The sequence below is a fragment of the Carya illinoinensis genome, chromosome 6 (assembly GCF_018687715.1).
Source record: "Carya illinoinensis cultivar Pawnee chromosome 6, C.illinoinensisPawnee_v1, whole genome shotgun sequence".
Classification (NCBI taxonomy): Eukaryota; Viridiplantae; Streptophyta; class Magnoliopsida; order Fagales; family Juglandaceae; genus Carya; species Carya illinoinensis.
Window position 1 is genome coordinate 7931640 of NC_056757.1, and position 22686 is coordinate 7954325.

General features: G+C 36.9%; 1 protein-coding gene across 3 annotated transcripts; it reads left to right on the forward strand.

The window, feature by feature from the left end:
* Positions 1-418: 418 nt before the first annotated feature.
* Positions 419-10497, forward strand: LOC122314042 (polyadenylate-binding protein-interacting protein 11-like). Of its 3 annotated transcripts, none has more exons than XM_043129424.1 (12): positions 419-568; positions 707-771; positions 885-1467; positions 1829-1939; positions 2144-2188; positions 2284-2356; positions 2441-2553; positions 2707-2766; positions 2867-2914; positions 2999-3067; positions 9931-9992; positions 10096-10497. In XM_043129424.1, exons 3-12 carry the CDS (start codon positions 940-942, stop codon positions 10151-10153), a joined length of 1167 nt encoding a protein of 388 aa, XP_042985358.1. In that variant the 5' UTR covers positions 419-568; positions 707-771; positions 885-939; the 3' UTR covers positions 10154-10497. The 3 variants fall into 3 exon arrangements, 2 of the variants coding, with proteins under 2 accessions (XP_042985358.1, XP_042985357.1); XR_006243582.1 differs by having other exon boundaries at positions 430-771; positions 10096-10234; positions 10327-10497; XM_043129423.1 differs by having other exon boundaries at positions 430-771.
* Positions 10498-22686: the final 12189 nt, after the last annotated feature.

Below are 22686 nucleotides of genomic sequence, written 5' to 3' on the forward strand. Positions count from 1 at the left end.
TATTATTTTAAAATTTATAAAAATTAAATTATTTATTATATTTTATATAATTATAATAATAAAATGAGATAAAATGAAATACTCTTTCTATCCAAACGGTACTAATTCGTTCATTTTCACAAAAATTTTCATTTCATCTCATCTGATCTAATTTAATTATTACAAATTTTTTAAATTTTTATATAAAATAAAATAAATAATTTAATATTTTTAAATTTTAATATAAAAATATTATTTAAATAATATATATTAATAATATTTTATTCAATTTTTTAACTTTAATCTGCATCTTATGCATCCATCATTGATCATCCATGTATTCTGCATAGTTCTATGTATGGCATGGTAGGTACATACATGGACATTTTCGGAAATACAAATTTAGCTTGATCTTATGGGTCGTCCTCGGCTATAGCATATTAGCATTAGCCTATATGCATCAGCATTGTGGGGGCGTCGTGAAAGAGAAGGTCCAAAAAGGCACTGCAGCTTGAACGGACGATCCGAAGAATAAAACACCCATTTCCCCTCTCTCTTGCTTTGTCTCTCTCTGCGAAGAAACTCCTCCGTAAACCCAGTACTCCGTATATAATTTTTAACAAAACAAAAAAAAAAAAGTTGTGTTCTGTTCCGCTTCAACCACTTTCTTATAATTCTGCAGATTATTTTATTCATTTTTTTCTTGTTGGTTTTGGATTTCTAATAGCTTGAACTAAACGATCTTGAGGTGGGTTTCGTCTTATTTCAATGCAAATGCTTTAGATAAGCCAGGTACGTGTTCTTTGAGGACTATGTTATTCTGGGTCTATAAAATTTGTAAATTTTTTTAATGTTTGTTCATTTCCAAGAGAATAGACCTGATCAGCTATACCCAATTATTACAGAGATATCTGAAAACAATTGAAAGGACAATTGTTGATACAATCGGTCTGAGTGATCATGGCGGTTGCTGAGAATGCTAGTCATGATTTTGAGAATACTACTGTAGTATCATCATCGGAATTGAATGCGCAGAATGATCTCGAAATATCAAAACCCAGAAATGATTCGATGGATATTAAGAATGATCAGAAAGAAAGATCAGCAGCAACGACTTTCACAGTGGCGACGGACGATTACAAGTCTCAGATGGGTCAGATGGTGACTGGGTTTGACTCTAATGGGGTCAAGAGCCAGCAGATGAGGGCGGTGAAGTCTGGTGGTGGGTATGGGAGCAATAATCAGATGGCTAATGGGGTGATGGTGAGAAATGGAGAGGATGGGGGCGAGAGTTTCAATAGGGATATGAGGGATTTGGAAGAACTGTTATCCAAGTTGAATCCCATGGCTGAAGAATTTGTGCCTCCTTCACTAGCCAAGAATCATGCATTCCTTGATGGTGGTGCTGGTGGGTTTGGGTATGCTAACAGTTTTATACTTCAAGCTAATTTCGGCAATGCTAATGCCAATGGATATACTGGTAGAAGGGTATGTATGTTTTTACTGTCTTTTTTATGCTGTTTGGTTTCGTGTAAAATGGAGGATAAGTAGTGATGATAACGATATGAATATTCTTTTACTGAAGGAAAAAAGAGATGTTGAGTCTTGTGTTTTCATTTTCTTTGTTTTCTGAAAAAATGAAGGGCTCACTGAGGGTGTTGTATGGTAAAATACGTAGAAGTGCTGCAACTATTATGTCCTCTATTACACATTTTGTTGCAAGCAAGTTGATCTTGCAGTTTTTTGCAGTTTATCTCATGGTTCTTGGTTCTTTTATTTTGGTAGTTTTGTTATTTTGCACTTTGCTTTTTAGTTGATTCTTCTTTTTTGTTCTATTGACATCTTGTAGAGGAGGAACGGCTATAGTCAGGGGAAGCGTAGGATGAACGGTAGAATGACACCGGCACAGAGAGAGGCTATGGTTAGGAGAACTGTTTATGTGTCTGACATTGATCAACAGGTAAATAGTTATGTCATTTATGTAAAACTTACCTTGTAAGAAAATGCTAAAATCTTAATTTTTAATACATACTAGAAATTTTTGGGCCCCCTAGTAAAAGAGTAGTTCCCCCCTGCCTGTGATTATGTAAACTATATATCATTTCTTTTTTAATCATGTTTTTTTCTTCATTTCTGGGATTGATCCTCTATGTTTCTGGTACAGGTTACTGAAGAGCAGCTTGCAGCTTTGTTTCTTACTTGCGGACAGGTAATGAGTATTTTATTTTGCTCTTATGTATCATTTCCGAATTTATAATGATGCATTATAGTTATGATTTTTTTTTTTTTTTTATTTGGCCAAAGGTTGTTGATTGCCGTGTTTGTGGTGATCCTAATTCAATTCTCCATTTTGCCTTTATTGAGTTTACGGATGAAGGTATTGCCATAAATTTACATATTTTTTCATATACATGTATGGTAAATGTTTTGTCCTATTGGATTGATATTGATATGCTTGCAGAGGGAGCAAGGGCTGCTTTGAATCTGTCAGGGACTATGCTTGGATATTACCCTGTTAGAGTGCTGCCTTCCAAAACAGCAATTTCACCAGTGAATCCAACATTTTTGCCAAGGGTGAGGACTTGTATATGATATCACTTGTTTCTCTCTCTTTGAATGATGATCTTTCTTATTGTCTGTTCTAGAATCCAAATCATCAGTACAGTGTTCTGGTTTTTTTAATTTCTTTTCTGTTTTGTGGCTTCCCAATGTTTTCACTACGGTTAGTCTGAAGATGAACGTGAGATGTGCTCGAGGACTATTTACTGTACAAACATTGACAAGAAGGTAATTTGGACATATCTATTCTTGATTCTTATGTAATTAAGGGCCAAAATGGCCTGTTATTTTGGCCTTAAATAATTAGGTTTTCCTTCATTTGATGCAGGTTACCCAAGCAGATGTCAAATTTTTCTTTGAATCACTTTGTGGGGAGGTTTGTAATATTTCCTGTGCTAAACCCCTAACTGTTTTTTCTTCATGAATTCTTTTCCACATCTTGAATTATTTCCTTGCATAGGTGCAACGCTTGAGGCTACTCGGAGACTATCATCATTCAACTCGTATTGCTTTTGTCGAGTTCACAATGGTACTTACCTCCAAGCTCTTGATTTTTACATGCTGAGTATTTTGATTCTTGTGTGCGTTCTAACTATCTGAGACTAGATACGCTTTTTTTCTTATAAGTTATTTGAGACTAGATACACACATAACTGTCTCATATTATCTGAAGTTATATTATTTTCTCGATAAAAAAATATATTATCTGAAGTTATATTGCCAGTTCTGACTCAACAGTTTGGTCTCACTTGTGTGCATTCTCTGTTTGACTCACATGTCTTAGTAAGAGTGTTCAGCTTTTTTCTTTACATACTTGGAGAGTCCTTAAATACACTGTGAATGTTTATCTAGCATAATTAAGCTTCTAGTACTGCAAACCAATTAGCAGTTTCATGAATAGAAATTATCTTGTAAAGGAAAATAGATCAGTCTTGTGTGTAAGCATGTGACTTTGCCAAGAACAGCATCTGTGCTATGCATCCCGAAGATGTTATTAGAAGTCTTTGAGACATAAAGTGAGGTTAAAGTAGTGAACTTGGAAAAGTCTCTCTTAGTTTTTCTGAACGCTTTGAGGTGTCGATAGAGATGGTAACAAAATTTTGTTTTTCACTGGTAAGAGAATTTTATGGATTTTGGTAATAAGTTACTTTTAAAATAATGGGTTTTTGGTACTTATAAAAAAAAAAAAAAAGTTTTTTGGTAATAAATTAGAAAACCTTAAGGTATCTAATTGTGGTTACACTGTGTGTGTGTTTTCGTGGGGTTTTATGTCAATGCAGTTGTCGAATGGGGCCATATGTGGGTGGGTTTTGGAAATTGCTGTCGTCAAATGAGACCATATGTAGATGGGTATGTTCCATACAGATGGGCAACTTTTTTCTTCGGTTCTTTAAGAACTTGGGGGTTGGGTATGTTCCAACTTTCTCACCACAAAAATTGTAGTAGACCAGAAATAAGATCTGTTTGCATTATAAGAATTGTATTAAATATGTTAGTATTACTTAAAAAGTTCTCAACTTCCTAATTTAAGTCAATTCCACAAAGCCTATTTTAATAAGCTGTGGATGGAAGGATGCGTATGCTACACGCAAGTGTGTTGTTGACTTTAATAAATACGGATAATGGCATTATTGGAGATCTTAACTATAAGATCATTGCTTCAATGTTATTATGTAATCCCGCATAGGAAAGTACTCGATTCAAAAAAACATATCTTACTAATTATTTTGGACGAGAGGGTTGCATACTTTATTGATTTGCTTTTCACTTGTAGATGCTGTCTGCAATAATAGATGTGGGGGAATTAGAGTCGTTAGAGAAAACATAATTTCCCCTTCTACATTGCCAAATTGAGTGGCAAGTGGATTTTGGAGGGGAGCTAAATCTGTAGATGGTGGGAGGGAAGGGTAAGATAGAGTATTGGTTCTTTGTCATTGTTTCAAGTCTTGTCTTTTTCTTTATGGAAAACCAGCAAGTCCCTTTACTTTGGTTTATATCAGTAAAGAGCACAGTGAACTGTAATTGTGAAAAGGTTGAAGGCTTTGTTGAGAAGGTTAAACAATGGTGGTCTTCTTACAATTGTCAAGGCATCCAAAGCTTTATTTTGGCCCACAAAATTAAGGCATTGAAAGTGGATTTAAAAGTTTGGAATGAACAAACTTTTGGCAATATAGTTCAGCAGGTAAAGTCCCTCATGGAATAACTGCAAGCTATTGAGAGAGCGTGGATGAAGTGAGAGAATTATTTGTTGTAGAGAAGATGAGAAAAACCAAAGTGGGAAGTGACCTGGAGTGGGTTACACTATAGAGGAAACCAGGAGTCATATTGTTGGGCCATTCTCTACCAATCAAGAAGAGACTAGGATTCATATTGCATGGTTCTAATCTAAAGAGATTCAGAGGCCTAAGCTTGATGGCCTAGCTTTTCAATCCAAGGGAGAACAGGTCTTCTGGTTTTAAATGTTATCAAAGAAGATATTATGCTAGCGTTCAATGATCTTCATGCCAATTGCAAGTTTGAAAAAAGTATTAATGCCTCTTACACCGCTCTCATACTGAAGAAAGCAGGTTCTGTGGATGTCAAAGATCACATACCCATTAGCTTAGTGAGTGGGGTCTAGAAGTTTGTCTTAAAATTTCTTGTTAATAGATTGCATATGCTGATAGAGGAAGACAAATGCTAGACTCCATTCTTATTGCTAACGAGAGCTTGGATAGTAAGCTGAGATCTGAGAGTTTGAATTGCTTTATATGGTAGACATTGAGAAGGCCTATGATCATCTCAATTGGAAGTTCCTTCCATACATAATGTGTAGATGTGGTTTTGGGAGAATATGGCGACCTTGTATTGTGCATTGTATCTCTACAGTGCGCTTTTATATTTTGGGGAACAAAACTCCTTTCAGGATCTTCAGTAGCTCTTGCGGTTTACAGCAGAGAGATGCTTTGTCTCCTTTGCTTTTTATCATTGCCATGAGGCTCTTAGCAAAATGATATTTGCTTTTGCTGACACGTTTTCTATCTGGTTTTTATGTAGGATGTAGGAGTTCTGTAGTGCTTAACTTATGATGTCTTCTATACGCAGATGATATATTATCGTTCTTTGGGGCAAACTGATGCCAACTTGTGGAAAATTCTCCACTGTTACCTCCCATAGGAGTCTTGACTATGCCTTAGTCCCAATGTGGTTGATCATCCTCTTGGACCATTGGCAGACTTTGCTGTTTACTCATAGCATCTTTCCTAAAGTCAATAAGTAAAATATTTGTGTCAGTTTGCAACCTCTGGATGCTCTTTTCTGGCCTAGCTATTCCTGCATAAATTTTAATGGATTTTTGTTTTTGTTATTTTCTTATAACATCTTTCATGAGATAGATTTGAAACATGGATAATGACCCACCCGTGGGTAGCTCAAGTGGTAAGGGTGAACTTGTGTGCATGAGCCCCAAGTCACAGGTTCGATTCCCCCTGGGATCAAACTGCGATTTAACTGGGAGGCCATGGGGGTGGGTAGCTGTGCTAGTCTCCCTGGGGGTTTAGGTTCCATGGATGAGTCTTAAGGGCTTTGCTGTGGGTGGTTCAAAATAAAAAAAAAAGGATAATATATATCTGTATTAGTATACTACACAGGATATTTTTCTTTGTTTTGCGCCCTAATTTCATGACAGTACTCTCTCTCTCTCTCTCTCTCTCTCTCTCTCTCCCCCAAAGTTGATTAATATGGTTAAGACTTTACATCCACTGCAGCAAATTCCACAATACTTTACAGTGGATATTGTTCTTGTTTAAATATAGTATTAGGAAATGTACATTTGTTTTATAAGTGGAAATCTACTTTCGCATATTGTCTGTCTTGGTTTGGTTTGGTTTTGTTGCCTTGTTTGAAACATTGATTTGACTTAGCTCAACAATGTTACATATCTTTTGATTGCTTAATTGATCTTATTGGTAGCTAGAAGGATTTAGGCTATGACCTTTTTAATTATTCATGTTAAAACTATGACACTTTCTGATTGGATGTGCATAATTTCTAAGATTATTTGGTGTTTTCTTTGTTTTGTTGTCTCTCTTTTTTTTTTATTTTTTATTTTTATTTTTTTTATGATAGTTAGATTCTCCTGTGTTTTTTAAACTAAATTGGAAGCAAGTACCTCCATCTCCCATGGGAACTAGGCCTGTAAATTGACCCTGTCGGTTTGGTTTGGGGGTCAAACCACAGACACAACTGAGGAGGTCTGGATCTTGGTGTGTCAACTCGACTTCATCTAATGATGCGACTCCCACCAGCTGGAATCAATCCCGACCTCCTTTAGTTGATACCAGGCTACCGGCTCCTTTGGTTGGTATGGGCTTGATCCAATAAAACAAAAAGAAAACTTAATTGCCAAAAAAAGCAGCTAATTATACCCCTTTTCGGCATTTTCTTGGCCACCAAACAGAAATGCATCAAACTCAATATTTTCTAGCTACAAAGTAATTCCTCATACACATACACAAACATACACAAATACATTGAATCACAGAGTACTTGACCAAAACAACAAAGACAGCAAAACCCAGATAGAGATTGGTGATCTGCTGAAGGAGTAACTTTCAGAGAGAGAGAGAGGGAGAGAGATCTGTGATGATGGAGAGAGAATGTGAGGTGAGGGAGGTAGAGTTGGGATGATTGATGGCAACGAATAACAGCAAAGAGAGGAAGGCAGGCAATGGCACTAGGGGGGGAGGTAGACAGAGTGGAAGATTCCAATTTTGAAGCCCCAGGCTAGTTAATACATAGGCACACGATCAAGGGTGGTATAATTTATTTATTTATTTTTTTTTATATTTTGGGCTGGGCTTACTCACCTATCAACTGAATATTTTTCTCTGGGCTTCGGAAGAGCTATAGATTTAGACATCCTGAGCTTGATTCTGCACTAGTTCCCTTGGATGACTTGATATATAATTATGGTTAGCGGGATCGTATGTTCAAGGTTTACTGTCCAGAAATGGGTTTGAAGGACATTATCTGGTAACTTTCCACACCATCAAATTCAGTTTATTGGCAATTGTAGCGTAAATAATTATTAAAATAAGTAATAAATATATAGGGGTTGGTTTAGTTCAGTCTTGGTGAATAGACTCCATCAAAACAGTTTGGTTCAGTATTGGTGAATAGACTTTGTCAAACAGTTTGGTTCGGTCTTGGTTTGGTAAGTCCAGTTCAGTTACTTGGCCATTTTGAACAGCCCTAAATTGGAAACTTGGAATCAAATATGAAATTTATTCAAAATTACATATGTTCTCAGTTGTCCCAAGAGACATTCTAGAAAAAATTCTGCACATTGATTCTCTCTCGAGACATTGAAGGTATAGCATTTCACCTTCTATATTATGAATTTCTAGATTTTCCTGGCAGTTAGATCATTCTGCCAACCTCCTAATTACCACTCCAGGGATTGAAAGTACCAAATCAAGCCGCTCAACGCCAATCTCCATGGTCCATCAATGCTCTTCATTGCCATCTTTAATTTGGCAATCAATGTGAAGCAAGTCCTTGGAGGAGACATCTGAATTAGAATCATTTGGAGAGATTCTCATATGTTTATTTTCATTGTTTTCCCTAATGGTTATATCGTTGCTAATACAATCTTGCTTGATCCCCCTTCCCCCTTACAATGCCATGTAATTCTATCTTGTCTCTCATGCAATATGGATCACTTGTACATGTGTTTGCCATGTTATGACTTTTGTTATCTATATTAATTTAGATAACATATATAATTTTCGAAGTGGAAGCTTTGAGACATCATCCATTTTCATGTTAAATGTCCATAACTTCGGTAATTTAAGTTTGAGGTTATTTGAAAGATCATGTTAAATGTCCACTTCTTAGCTGTATAACTCTGTCTTCGTACCTATATATTCAATCTGGTACAACGAGTACCACACAAGGTCACATTCAAGTTACTCCGCAATCAGTCGCACAACTGGTTATTAAAATAATCATGTTCTATCCAAAGGGATTTATGATTAATGACTCAAGAGTTCTTGGTTTGATGCATCCGGATTATTCATATCCAGCATCTCCTTTGTCTTCTTAATGTCTGATGCAATTCTCTTCACCTTGCCTTCCAAAAAAGCAAGCTTCTCATGTAGCTTGCTTGGATACTTGTTACCAAACCGACTGCCTACCTGTTCTTCTCTTAACTCATCTTTAGGAATCCCTAAAACCATTTCGTTAACCAAAGACTTCTCACCAACCTCATCCGCGCATTCATCAACACCATTTCCAAACTTGACAACTACCTCTTTCGACTTCAAATTAGCATCGACCCCAAACTCATCTCTAAAATTTTCATTGAAATTGAAACTAGCCTCACTCGATCGTATCAAAGTTGAGCTTCGATTAACTTTAACAATACAGTTGTCCAAAGCCCCAATTTTTTTCAAACTCTTATCAGTCCTCTCGCTTTTTGTTTCTGATTCCTCACAAGCCGCACCCTTTTTGTTCAAATTGACTCCAATTTTAGAAATCTCATTACGATCCTTGAGAACTCTATGCCCGTTCGCATTCCCCTCACTCCTTTTCACACTCGAACACTTAAACTCCTTCCGCTTCACACTCTCTATGCCCTTACCACAACTCACACCCACGAAGACCCTCCGATCGGAGAAAACCCTAATAAACTCAGGACTAGGGGCCCTACCTCTCTGGGCCGACGTGGAAGACCGGACATGTGTATCTCTGTCTTTACTGGGAACGATCGAAGCGGCGGCGGCCTTGTCGACGAGCGGCACTGGCCGGATCACGGGCCTCTGGGAAGCAGCACGAGGCCGAGAAGCGGGCCTGGGATTCTCCTTACCGGTAGATGAAGATTTGTGCAAAATACTGATGGCGTTCTTGCTGGAGATGGAGATTGGGGTTAGCGGTTTAGAAGGCTTGACGGTGGCCGCGCCACGGTCTTTCAGACGGCAAGCCGATGAAACGGACATTGGAGGGGGTGGGGGAGATTTGAAATAAATTAGATAAGTTAAACGGGATGAGAGAGTTTAGGAGAGGAAGAAGATACGATGAAAATGAAGCTGTTTCAACTGTGATACGATGTTAAAAGAGGAGGAAGATTAATCTCTAGCATTGTGCCTGGGTTCAGTTGCTGGCCTCTTGATGACATGCCGTTAATCCTGTGCGTCCTTGGTTTTATTTTCCTTGCTAAATCTGTTGATATAAAATTTTGCTAGTGAACATGCTTTTGCCTGCATAATTTGTATGTGGTGAAATTTTGCTTCTATGAATTGTGGATTGTGGAGGTGATAACTTTGGATGTTCATGTTACAACTCAGTTGGTAGAAGTGTTAATCAGTTCTATGCATAAGAGTAATTGTTATTTTCCACTTTCAACTCGTGCAGGCAGAAAGTGCAATTGCAGCTCTTAACTGTAGTGGTGTGGTTTTGGGATCATTGCCGATAAGGTTGGTGTGGCGGACTGTATTTGTAATAACTGATTTTGTCTTTTACTATTTCAGTTTCTTTTTCCCAGGTTTCTGAAACTATTTTTATGGCATGTGTATGCAGGGTAAGCCCATCAAAGACGCCTGTTCGACCCCGTTCTCCTCGCCCGCAGTTGCACTGAATCATACTTTAATGTTTTCCAGACTGATGTACTGCTGATAGTTATATTTACATATATGCATAGTGGCAGAAATGTTTTAAGGTACTTCGGGTTTATATCCATCCTTTTGTTCTTTGCATTGCAGTCGGGATCTTTGTTATCTAGATTGGGTAATTTATGGGTTATTTGTTTAGCTTTGTAGAGTTGGATGGGATTTCGAGGCTATCAATGGTTTATTATGCTGCACAATGTGATGAATTCTGTAAGGGTGGTCCTGAGAGGAAAGCTAATGCCCGTCAGTTGTGTCGAACAATCTGAAATTCTCTCTTCCATATCTGTCCATAATCATTTGATGTTTTCTTTTTTGTCGTTGTTGGTAGTGTGAAAGTTTAGTTGGGTGCCCTGCTTGCTTCAATTTCAATTTGCGTTATTTGCCACCCGACTCTCTATGTTCTAACAAAGATGTACGGTGGAGAGTGAGTTTGACTCTGAATTTTCCGTTATCACCACCTGTATTGCTGCTCCGCCACTTGCCACCCCACTGAGTTGTCATCTAATCCTGTTGCTGCAACCAACTTTGACACAAAACTTGTGCCCCCGGTGGTCATCAGCCGACAACTGTCAACACAGTTACCACCACTCCACACTTGTTCCAAATAATGCCCCCTCCTTTCTACCTCTCTGTGCTTTTGATTGAAGGTAATCGTCCAATTTCTTATCAATATATCGAATGAGGTTTTTATTTGTCATCGATTTCGTTCATTCTCTTGTAACTTAAATGTTTGATTCCATGAACGCTGAATCTTTAGCATTGATTGGGGTTGTCTAGGCTCAATAAATACTGATCTTGGGGTGGCACTCCAGATTGAAGTCGGATTTGTTTGAGTAGTATGCATCATTTTCAAGGGAAAAGCTCCCAGCGGGTCAAGTGGAAATCCAATTTTTAACACTGGCTGATAGGATTTCGCTTCTCGTAGGACATGCAACAAATCTCCATATACACTCACATGCATTAGATTCCTTTCTCATTTTCCATCTCTGAAAATCTAGATCTTAGAAAACAAAACAAAGCTATGGCTAATTTAAAAAAGTTGTTGCTAACTAGCTAGCAGCAAACCTTTACTACTTTTCACAGAGAGCTGGGGAAATGTCACCCGACCTTTTTATTCTTTTTGTTTCGTTAAAGTAATGGTAAACTAGATTATATTGTTCAGTCTGCAGAGAAGAGTGATGACTAACGAGAGTGTATTTTAGTTAGAGAGAGAACGTATTTGAGAGAGAGTCTTTTAGAGAGAGAGAGGAGAGTTGAAGAGAGCGAGGGGGGAAGTTGCAGTGGGGTGGGGGGAGGGAGAGAGGAGGGGGAAGAGATGGAAAATAAAGAAGGAATTTTGAGCATGTGAGTGTAGAAGAAGATTTGTTGCATATCCTACATGGCGAAATTCTATTGGCCGGTGTTAAAACTGGTTTTTCGCCCAACCGGCTGGGAGATATTCCCAATTTCCAATTAGAATTATCATTATAGATTTCATGGTAGAAAATACATTGTGCATGTTTGGGATTGTCACAGGTAATACAGCTTTTATAGTAAAGTTCTTACTTGTAGAGCCTTATTAAAATAGTATGCTCAAATAGCACATTTTAAGCTTGCAAACTCAAAATCAAATTGACACTTAGATAGACTCATAATGGGTGTTGAGGTGAACTCTTGGGGCCATTTGGATAGTTAGAATATTCTCAGTATGTTTGTGAATAGTAGTAAAATAATCTAAGTTGAAAATGTTATATTGAGTTTTGGAAAAAAAGAGGCAAAATGTTGAATAAAAATATTATAAACTTAAAAAATTATTTGACTATAATTTTTTAATATTATTTTGTTTTGAAATTTGAAAAAGTAGCATTGGTTTTTGTGTTTTGTTTAGGAGTTTAAAAAAATATAATTATTAAGTAATAATTAGATAAAAAAGTTGAAAATTTAAAATTTAAAAGATTTTGTATTTGAGTGATGTTTGAGAATGAAATATATGAGAATATCTGAAAATACTTGAGAATGGTTGTGTTGCCATTACATGATGTGAAATATCTCATGTTAGTGGCCTTTGCAGCTAATATAGGGTGGTGGACTTCATCTACGTGCAATTTAGTGTGGAGGGTTGACATTGAATGATTTAATTTGTCAAATAAATTTAATATTAAATTTCCTTGCAAGAGCAAGAAAGCAAGAGAACTTATATTATTTTCTTTAATTCAATTTTGTGAAGAAAGTGCTATAAAATATATATATGTGTGAAGAATGATCCAAGAATTAGAATGATATTTCTTGGAAGACAATTTCGAGGATTCTCCAACCTCCAATGAGTTCAACAAATATCACCAAGAAGATACAAGCATTTGAGTTCCAAAGGCTTAACTTCTAAAGAGACTCCCACGAGCTATCTTCCATAGGTGCCCTCAACCACTTTACAAGGAACTCAGTTATAGCATGATTCCCTTGTTTCTTCATTCTTCTGTCCAATATTGCTTCCAACTTAGGTTGAATTTGTCCTTATGGGTCCAAAGGAGGTAGTGTAGGAAGTGGTATAATGTGTTGTCTCAATTTTTTCTTGGAGCAAGAGACATGGAAAATTGGATGAATTTTAGTAATTGGTCCAGTCTGGAGGAAGTCACGAACCAAATATTCTGGTCCATCATTTTTGTTAGACTAGACTATTAACTATCGATCTGGTCGATCAATAAAATTTTTTTTATTGTATATATATGGTTAACGAAATTAAGGGATCTCTTTAATATTTTATATATGGTTAATGAATATTAAATAATTTCATTGTATATAAGGTCAATGGTGATTATTTAGATGAAAATTACATAGTTAACAAAAACAAATATATAAAATAATATATTATATATATAAATATTTAAATATATATACATTCAGTCGGTCTCGGTCTAAAAAAATTAAATCCTAAGATCGACCAATAAGACTATCAGTTCGGACCGAACCATTCTGTTCAGTCCGAACCATTCCATTCGGTTGGTTTTTCGAGTCCGATCTGATCCTTTTACAACGCTAATGAATTTTGGAGGAAGCTAGTAAGTCCAATTTGTAAGCCACTAAACCAATTTTCTCTAGCACCTGAAATGGGCCATAGAAATTTGGAGCAAGTTTCAAATTATGTTGCATATAAACTGACTTTTGCATGTTAGGTTGAAGTCTTAAGTGAACCCAATCCCCTAATGGGAAACTCCTTTTAGTGCTCTTTCTATCTGCAAATTCTTTCATCCTTTTCTGAGCTTTGTGCAAATTCTCTTTCAAAAGGCCCATAAGTTGCTCCTTGATCTCAGCTACTGATCTACTGTATTATTAGCAGTAGTACCCAGAACATAAGTGAGCAGCTTGGGTAGAGGATACCCATAAAGAGCTTTAAAGGGAGAGATGTCAATAGAAGAGTGACATGTGGTGTTATAACACCACTCATCCACAAACTTCATTCCTCAGGCTTGTCACTGATATAACATCAGGGATAGCCTTCCAAGTACTTGTTTAAAGCCTCAGTTTGCTCATCGGATTGGGGATGATAGGCAGAACTAAAATTCAATGTAGTGCCTTATGACTGGAACAACTCCAAAAAAAAAAAAAAAATTGGTAAAGATGTGATCGTATATGATACTATGGATCTGGGCTTAGCATGCAATTTGAAAACCTTAGAAAAATATTTCAGCCACCTTAGGGATGGGGAAGAGAAAAAAAATGGCCAAGTTTTGTCAATCTATCCGTAATTGTGAACACTACACTTACTCCTCTCTAGGCTGAGGGATACTCAATATAGTTTATGGAAATGTCTAATCATGGAGAACTTGGTATTGACAGGGGCTACAGTAATCCAGGAGGGTGTAAAGTTTCATGCTTATTAACTTGACACACATCACATTTCTTCACCAACCTTTTAACATCCTTGCGCATTCCTTCTAAGTAAAAAATTGCTTTAGCCCTCTATAATGTTTTATGATAGCTCAGATGACTTGCTGGATGGAGTAATGTTTTGGGCCACTCAAATCTTGTTGCAATTGAGAATAAATTTCACTTAGTTTGAGGGAGAGCAAATAGCTATGCGAGAGTTCATCTATCCATAATGGGGTTGGGAATGAAATAAGAGCCATTGTAGTTATTTCCTCTTAAACTTTTCTGGAAAGTGTATCAACCACTTTATTCTCCCTGCCCTTCTTATAGTTAATTTTAAAATCATACCCTAACAATTTTGATATCCAATTCTGCTAGGGCTCAGTATCCAGCTTTTCCTCCAATTGGTATTTTAAAGCCTCTTGATCAGTTCTAATCTTGAAAAAATGGCCCAACAAATAGGGTCTCCACTTGTTAACCGTAGAAACCAATGCCAACATTTCTTTTTCATATGTTGACAACATCAAGACCTTCTCTTTTAATGCCTTGATGTAGAAAGTAATGTAATAACCCTCTTGCATGAGGACTGCCCCTAATCCCACTCTAGAGGAGTCACATTTAATAGTGAAATCTTAAGAAAAATCAGGTAACCTCAACACAGAAGCTTGAATGACAGCTTCTTTCAAATTGTTAAAAGCCGTGGTTGCTTCTTCATTCCAAGTAAGATAATTCTTTTTTAACAATTGAGTCAGAGGAGTTGCTATGGTTCTATAGTTTCTTATGAACTTTCGATAGTAACCAGTGAGTCCCAAAAATCTCCTTCAGGATTTAAAGGTTGTTGGAGTAGGCCACTCAACCATGTAGGTAATTTTAGTTGGATCTGCCTTTACATCATTTGTAGAAATTACATGTCCCAAATATTCAATTTCACCCACACCAAATTTACATTTTAGACATTTGCAAACAAGTTATCCTGCCTCAAAACCTCCAACACAAATATGAGATGTTCTCAATGATAATCATGGTTCTTACTATAAACCAAGATGTCATCAAAGAAGACCAACGTAAAGTTTCTAAGAAAGGGTTTAAATACTTCATTCATCAACGTTGAGATGTAGCTTGGGCATTGGTAAGGCCAAAAGGCATTACCAAGAACTCATAATGTCCCTTATGAGTTCTAAAAGCTTTATTTTGCATGTCTTCCTCTTTCACTTTGATTTGATGATAGCCCGATCTCAAATCGAGCTTAGAAAACACATTGGCACCAAACAACTTATCAGGTAACTCATCAATGACAAGTATAGGAAATTTTTCCTTGATGGTCACTTGATTTAGTACTTAATAATCCACACACATCCTTTAGCTGCCATCTAATGTTTTAACGAAAAACACTAGGAAAGAAAAAAGGCTATGACTAGGCCTCACTATCCCATATTTCAACAAATCTTGAAAATCTTTTCAATTTATATTTTATGATAATGTGGATATCTGTAAGGCCTAACTGACACAGGAGTAATACCTTCTTTCAAAGTAATTCTATGGTCAAAAGATCTCATGGGTGGCAGTACCACTAGCTTAGCAAAACCTCATGTAACTCCTTAATTAGTTTTATCACTCCATCTTGAGGACTTTCAACTTCTTTTTTTTGATCCACTTCTACCATTTGTAAAGACCAATCTTGCCTCTTCACAAGGGAGGATTTCAAATAGTTCATTGCATGCTGCACCTCAATGCCTTTAGAATCCAACCCTTGCAATATTACTTGCTTCTTCTTTACTTCAAAGCTCAGAGACATCTTAGTAAAATCCCAATTAATTGGGTCTAGAGTTTTCAACCATTGGACTCCGAGTAATATCATAACCACCCAAAGTGAGGACATGAAAGGGCACCGAAAACTTGAAACCTTGGATGTTAATCACTTCCTCACAACTTCTCTTGCTTAAGACTTCATCCCCATTAGTCACTCTTACTTGCAAACTAGTGTCATTTTGAGTTTTTCCAGTTTCACAGCTTGAACCATTAATGGATCCAAGCAGTTGTAAGTACTTCCTGAATCAACCAAAATTTGCACACAAAAAGATCCCATTCTCCCAAAAAAATCTTATGGCATTATTATTAGGACACCTTGAGATCGCATGGATAGAAATGTCCAAACTTTCCTGCTCATCTCCATGTCCTGGCATCTGCTTCACCCAATTCACAGTCATTTACATCCTCTGACTCTTCAGACACAAAATCTTCTAGCTATAAGGAGATTATTGCACATGTGTTGGATTCCATTTTTCTTCACAATGGTAAAAAATCCCTTTTCTCTCTTCCCATCCATTTGTGAAAGATTTTTTTTTTTTTTTTAACTGGTGCACCAAGCCTTTTCACCCTACCTATCTCCATAGGCACTTCAGAATTATCTCTACCTGCCATTCCTCCACCACTCCTCTAAGATTTTCTAGAAGATAAGTACTCTTCTTGGATCTCGGCCAACCCACAATTGTTTATGTAATCCAACTGTTTTTTTATTAGGATTGAGCATTCGAGTTGGTAAACGAATCTTGTCCTTTAATCCACTAAAAAAGTAGCTTAATTTGTCTCTTTGACAAGCCTTTCAATCTATTAGACAACCTCTCAAGTTGAGCATTGTAGGCAACAATAGTAGTGGTTTGTTTTAATTGAGTCAAGGCTTTCATTGGATTATCATATGCCGATGGCCCAAATCTTGTATTTAAACTCTCACAAAAAAGTCCCAACCCGTGAAAATTCCACAATATATAGCATCTTGATACCACGTCAATGTCTCACCTTTCATAGGGTAAGATGCCATTAAAAACCTTTAATTAAATGGTGTCTGGTGGTATTCAAAATATTGGGTGGTTTTAAAGGTCTAAGAAACAAGTTTAGTTCCCTCGTAATGGGGAAATTCAAGTCTTATTCCCCTTGGAACAGATGCTCTTTTCTCATTATTCAACAATCTTGGATGCTGGGAACCCTTCCCAGAAGATTTCCTTACCTGCCCTTAAACCAGTGTTTTAATCATGTCGGTAAGTTGATCTAACCTGTCAGTGATTCTGTGTATGGAATGATTGTGATCATCCAACTGTTTTGTAATGCCTCTTGCTGTCTTTGAGAACCGTATTGTTGTAACTTCAGAGCTTTTAGTCATGTACCTTCTTCTACCATGAGAGGATTGTCTCTCTGATGCCAATTGTAATAGGTCGGCTATTTCATCCATGTCCCTATTCCTAACCTAATATGCAGCAGAGATTCAATGCCAGAATTAAGAGTAATTAAGTTGCTTTTTTTTTTTTTTCATTCTTTTTCTCTCATCTTATTTTTTAACCAAACAATAGGACGCAAGTGAAATTGGGAGTGTTTCCTGTTTTCCAGACCCATGATGGTTTGTTTCTGAATATTGGTAAATCATTATTGAGTATGGATTCAACTGTGGCTTAAGCCATTTTTGGGTTGTTACTATTGATGTCAGAGCTAATTCCTACCTGAAGTCTAAAGAAGTACAAGTCCTTTAAAATGATTTGAAGGGTCTCTAATTATAACTTGAATTATTATTTTGGAGAGCTAATCCAATTATGGTCTGGCCCTCTTTGAGTTGTTAATCTAATTATGGCTTGGCCTGGCCTCGCTCTTTCTTTTTCCAAGCACTCATGCACTCTCCTTTACTTCATAGGGCCTAATCTGCTAATTGCTAAATGAGCAAGTGGTGAATCGTTGTCGCATCCTGCATAGTTGTTTGTGTAAGGATTTTGATTCTACAAGGTGTCCCATACTCCATATTTTAATTGGTTTACACTACCTCAAATTGAATCATTTAGTTGATGAGTCATAGTAGACACAAATACCTCTAGGGTTTCCATGATGGCCAAGAAATCTATTTAAAGTATTGAGAGAATCAAGGATTTTCACCTATAACATAATTGTGCCTCTAGCCATCGAGAGACAATTGGAGATAAAGTTATTAGGGTGATCATTCTCTTATGATCAAATCAACTCTTCATCCAATTACCAGAAGAGAAATACATTTTATATTTCATGTAATTTTATTAGATTTAATATTGTGGAGCATAGATTGTCAAAGATCCTTTTAGAAATTAAAGTTTCATGTTAAAATATTTAACATATTGTATCAAAACTTATTGTTACAAAGAATCTATACTCTCTATGTTCAATCACGAATAAAAACATAATTTATGGTCGGTGTATGTAAAGCCCAAGTGAATGTGTTTGTCCAATTTTCTTTCCTGTCCAGCTTGTGATTTTGGTCTGATATATATATATATATATATAGAGAGAGAGAGAGAGAGAGAGAGAGAGAGAGAGAGAGAGAGAGAGAGAGAGAGAGAGAGAGAGAGAGAGAGAGATCTTCTTTGTTATTACTAGTATATGGTGGAAGACTGCTGGAGAAAAGTATCAGAGCATGTCGGACGTCGCTTGGGCAGTGCCTAAACAAGGTAGTAAAGCTATGAATAGTGGCGGCGAGTGGCATTTCTATTTCTCCAACAAAAAGAAAAAACTGACAAAGGCAGGAGGAGGCCAGAAACAACATCACTAGTGCTTCCTCGCCAAGATGAACGGAGCTGCTGCATAGTAGCAATGGCCTAAAAAAAAAAAAAAGGAAAAAAGGCTGTCGATGTTGGTGGAAGGAGGCCATAAACTTTCTCGTCGGTGCCTCTATGGTGAAAGAAAAACTCTACTTATACATGGCAGGGGAAACCCCTGCGTACCCATCCCTCCACATATGCAAATGAAACGGTGTGTTTCATATACACCAAACGACTGGGTCTTTGCTTTCTCCATCCCTTCCCTTCGTCTACACACAGACAGAGCAATCATCCCTTCCATTCGTCTACCCACATCGTTTGGCTAGGGTGAATCTGCTTCCCACAGGCCAGCACGGAGAAGAGAACAAGTACAGGTTCTACTTCTCATCTTCGTCTTCTCATCTTATTAGATTTATCTTCTTCTTCGCATGCCCTAAACCTTTTGTCTTCGCATTCGTTCGACCAAGCCATGCCTCTCCCTCCCTTCGTCTTCCCCCACCTAGATGATTAGACAAATAAGGTTTTAAGACTTCCCCCACCTGGAGTAGAGTCTAATAAAATGGCCCATTTCACAACTTTGTTTGCGTTCTACCTTGTTACGGACTGGCGCATACTCTTGCAATATACAATAGAAAAAACAATAACAATTCAACCCCATTATCGCCTGCAACTTAGTTTTGTCATCCTCTACAATAATTCAGCCACTAACCCTACTAATGTTCTCTTTGGAAACTGTTTTTATTGCAAAAATAAAAAAATAATTGCATTTATTTTCTTTACGAGTTCTTCTACTGTGTTTGTAATAATCAAGTACTACTACAATAATGCTTCACTTTTTGTTAGCTTTTTAGTTAGACATTGCAGATGAATACTACAATAAATTTATAAGCATCTGGGATTTATCAACGACGGCTCTATCTGAGAAAAAATTTTCTTCAACTGGGTTTCTCGAGAGATGCTAGATGTTTTTCCTCTTGGGTGAGGATTTGGTAGAGTTTTCATCTGATTTTGTTTTATTTTAATATATCCGTGTTGAGTACTGTGGATTCTGGTCCACTTTGCTCGAGCGGAGGTAAGTCAGAGAGGTACGCTCGAAGACAAATTGATAATGAACTCGAGTGATTGCGTGAAGGAGGTTCGCTCGACACGCCGCTCGAACGAACATTGCTTTGACGTGGATTTTAGGGTTTTTCCGCCATTTGACTATATATATATGTTATTTTATAGCATATGGCCGTACAGTGTGAGAACAGTAATCGCCCCACCATTGTATTGTGATTTCTCAGTAATAAAAATCCTCTTCAGCTCCTGTGGACGTAGGCAATTTGCCGAACTACATAAATTTTTGTGTCGTGTGTGATTGATTTCTCTTTCTTATTTATTTTTTTCACTTTGTTGTCATCGTTTTCACAATAATTGGTATCAGAGAGCCAAGTTCGGGTTTTAGGAAAAATGATGGCTGGAGACGAAGTGAAAGTATCGGAGATTGAGAAATTTGATGGTATGGATTTTGGATACTGGAGGATGCAGATAGAGGATTACCTTTATTGGAAGAAACTTCATCTTCCACTATCGGGAAAGCGATTGGAAAAAATGGATGAGGCTGATTGGAACCTATTGGATCGACAGGTTTTGGGGGTTATTCGATTAACCCTGTCAAGATCTGTTGCACATAACGTTATCAAGGAGAAGATAACTACGGATCTCATGGTGGCTTTGTCAGGTATGTATGAAAAGCCGTCAGCGAATAATAAGGTACATTTGATAAAAAGTTATTCAATTTGAAGATGACAGATGGTACGTCTATTACACAACATCTGAATGATTTTAATACTATCACAAATCAATTGTCGTTTGTTGAAATTAAATTTGATGATGAGATAAGTGCACTGATATTGGTCTCACTGCCAAATAGCTGGCATGCCAGTAATTCTGCTGGTAAATCTAAGTTGAAATATGATGATATTCGTGATTTGATTTTGGCTGAGGAGGTGCGCAGGAAAGATTCAGGCGAGACCTTGGGTTCGAGTTTAGCACTAAATGTTGATTCTCAATAGAGATCACAAGACATGAACTCAAAAAGAGAAAGATCAAAATCAAAGCACATGGGCAAGAGCAAGTCAAGGCTTGGTCAGCATGCAACTTGCTGGAATTGTGGCAAAGCTGGTCACATAAAGAAGAACTGCAAAAATCTTAAGAAGACCGAGAATGATAGTTCTAATGTGGTAACTAAAGAAGTACATGATGCACAATTGCTTACAGTTCATAGTCCAGTTGATGACTGGATACTGGATTCAGGGGTTTCCTTCCATACATCTTCCCATCAGGAGCTAATGCAGAACTATTTTGCAGGTGATTTTGGGAAGATGTATATGGTTAATGGAGAGACTTTGAACATAGTGGGGATGAGATACATTGACATTGCACTCCCTAACAAGAACAAATGGAATTTGCAAAAGGTCAAATATATTCCTGAGTTAAAGAAGAACCTCATTTCTATTGGGCAGCTCAATGAATGTGGTTATTCAGTAGTGTTCTCAGATAGCACCTGAAATGTGATGCCCCCAAATTCCGTTTGGGATCGAACGAACGTTTGAAGCGTCAAGACATGCAACACAAGGTTACCTGCCCCCGTTCATGACATATAAGATACAATGTTCCTAACATGCATCTAACAATATGCAATATTCGTAGTGGATAATTTTTTTTTTTTTAGCAATACTATGCACCAAATTGAAAATATCCCAAATGCTTAAAACATACTTCATACATAAAAACCTATTGAACAACTAAGATCACAACACTAGTCCAAAATAGTTATGATCCAAAAGTACTGGAGATGCAACTCCATCGTACAAGTAGTAATTTAACTACTATATTAACATTAACGACGCACCATCGTTCAGTCGACTGTGTCTAGTTGGTCAGCTCCTGATTCTCTTTCAGATCCTGTAACAAGATCTACCATTCGGGGGGAATGGTAGTTGGGACTACCACAGTGAGATTTGATTACAAATCTCAGCAAGTTAACAAAAAATTTTCACACGGCTAATGATGCATGGATGACAGTAAAAGCATAAATGCATAATCAAATTCATAAATAATTAAAGCATAACTTGGCATACAACATAGCATAATTGACATAACTTAAATTGAAACATGAATTGAACTTGACTTGACATGAACTTGATCTGAAACTTGACTTATCATGAACTTGTTCTGAAACTTGACTTAACATGAAAAATACATACTCAACAGTTGTTGTGGCCCCATGTATTCTACGTGTAAATACATACTCCACAGTTGTTGTGGCCCCATGTATTTTACACAAACTTGACTTAATATGAAAAATACATACTCCACAGTTGTTGTGATCCCATGTATTCTACGTGTAAATATATACTCCACAGTTGTTGTGACTCCATGTATTCTACACAAACTTGACTTAACATGAAAAATACATACTCCACAGTTGTTGTGGCCCCATGTATTCTACGTGTAAATACATACTCCACAGTTGTTGTGGCCTCATGTATTCTACGTGTCACAATTGCTGTGTCTCACGTAGTGTATGCGTCACAATTGCTGTGACCCTATACATAAGTAATCAAGATGAAACGTGACTGGAATATGAAAGGACTGAAGCCCTGACGTAACATAACGTGACTTGAACATAACTTGAAATACATGACCAACTTGAGATAGAAACATTTCGTAACATGGCATAATATATAATAGACAACATATTTAACATGACATACTTGCAACAGTGAATATTACATGACTTGACATACATGTAATAGATAGCATACTTAGCATGACGTACTTGTAATGTACAGTAATACATAACAGAATATATTATGTAACAGATAAAAATTGATGATAGAATAAATTCTGTATAATAGACAATTACGTGATAACTTGGCATGGCATGACATATATGATAATACACATACATACACTGTAGTTCCTTTACTTAGCACACATACACAATAGACTGCTAGTAAGTTAAAAGCTAACTTACCTCGATTTCCGTGTTTCTTATAAAACCTTAAGCGCGATCACGAGGAACTGTAATTAGTGATTCTAAAAGTTAGCACTAAATCACT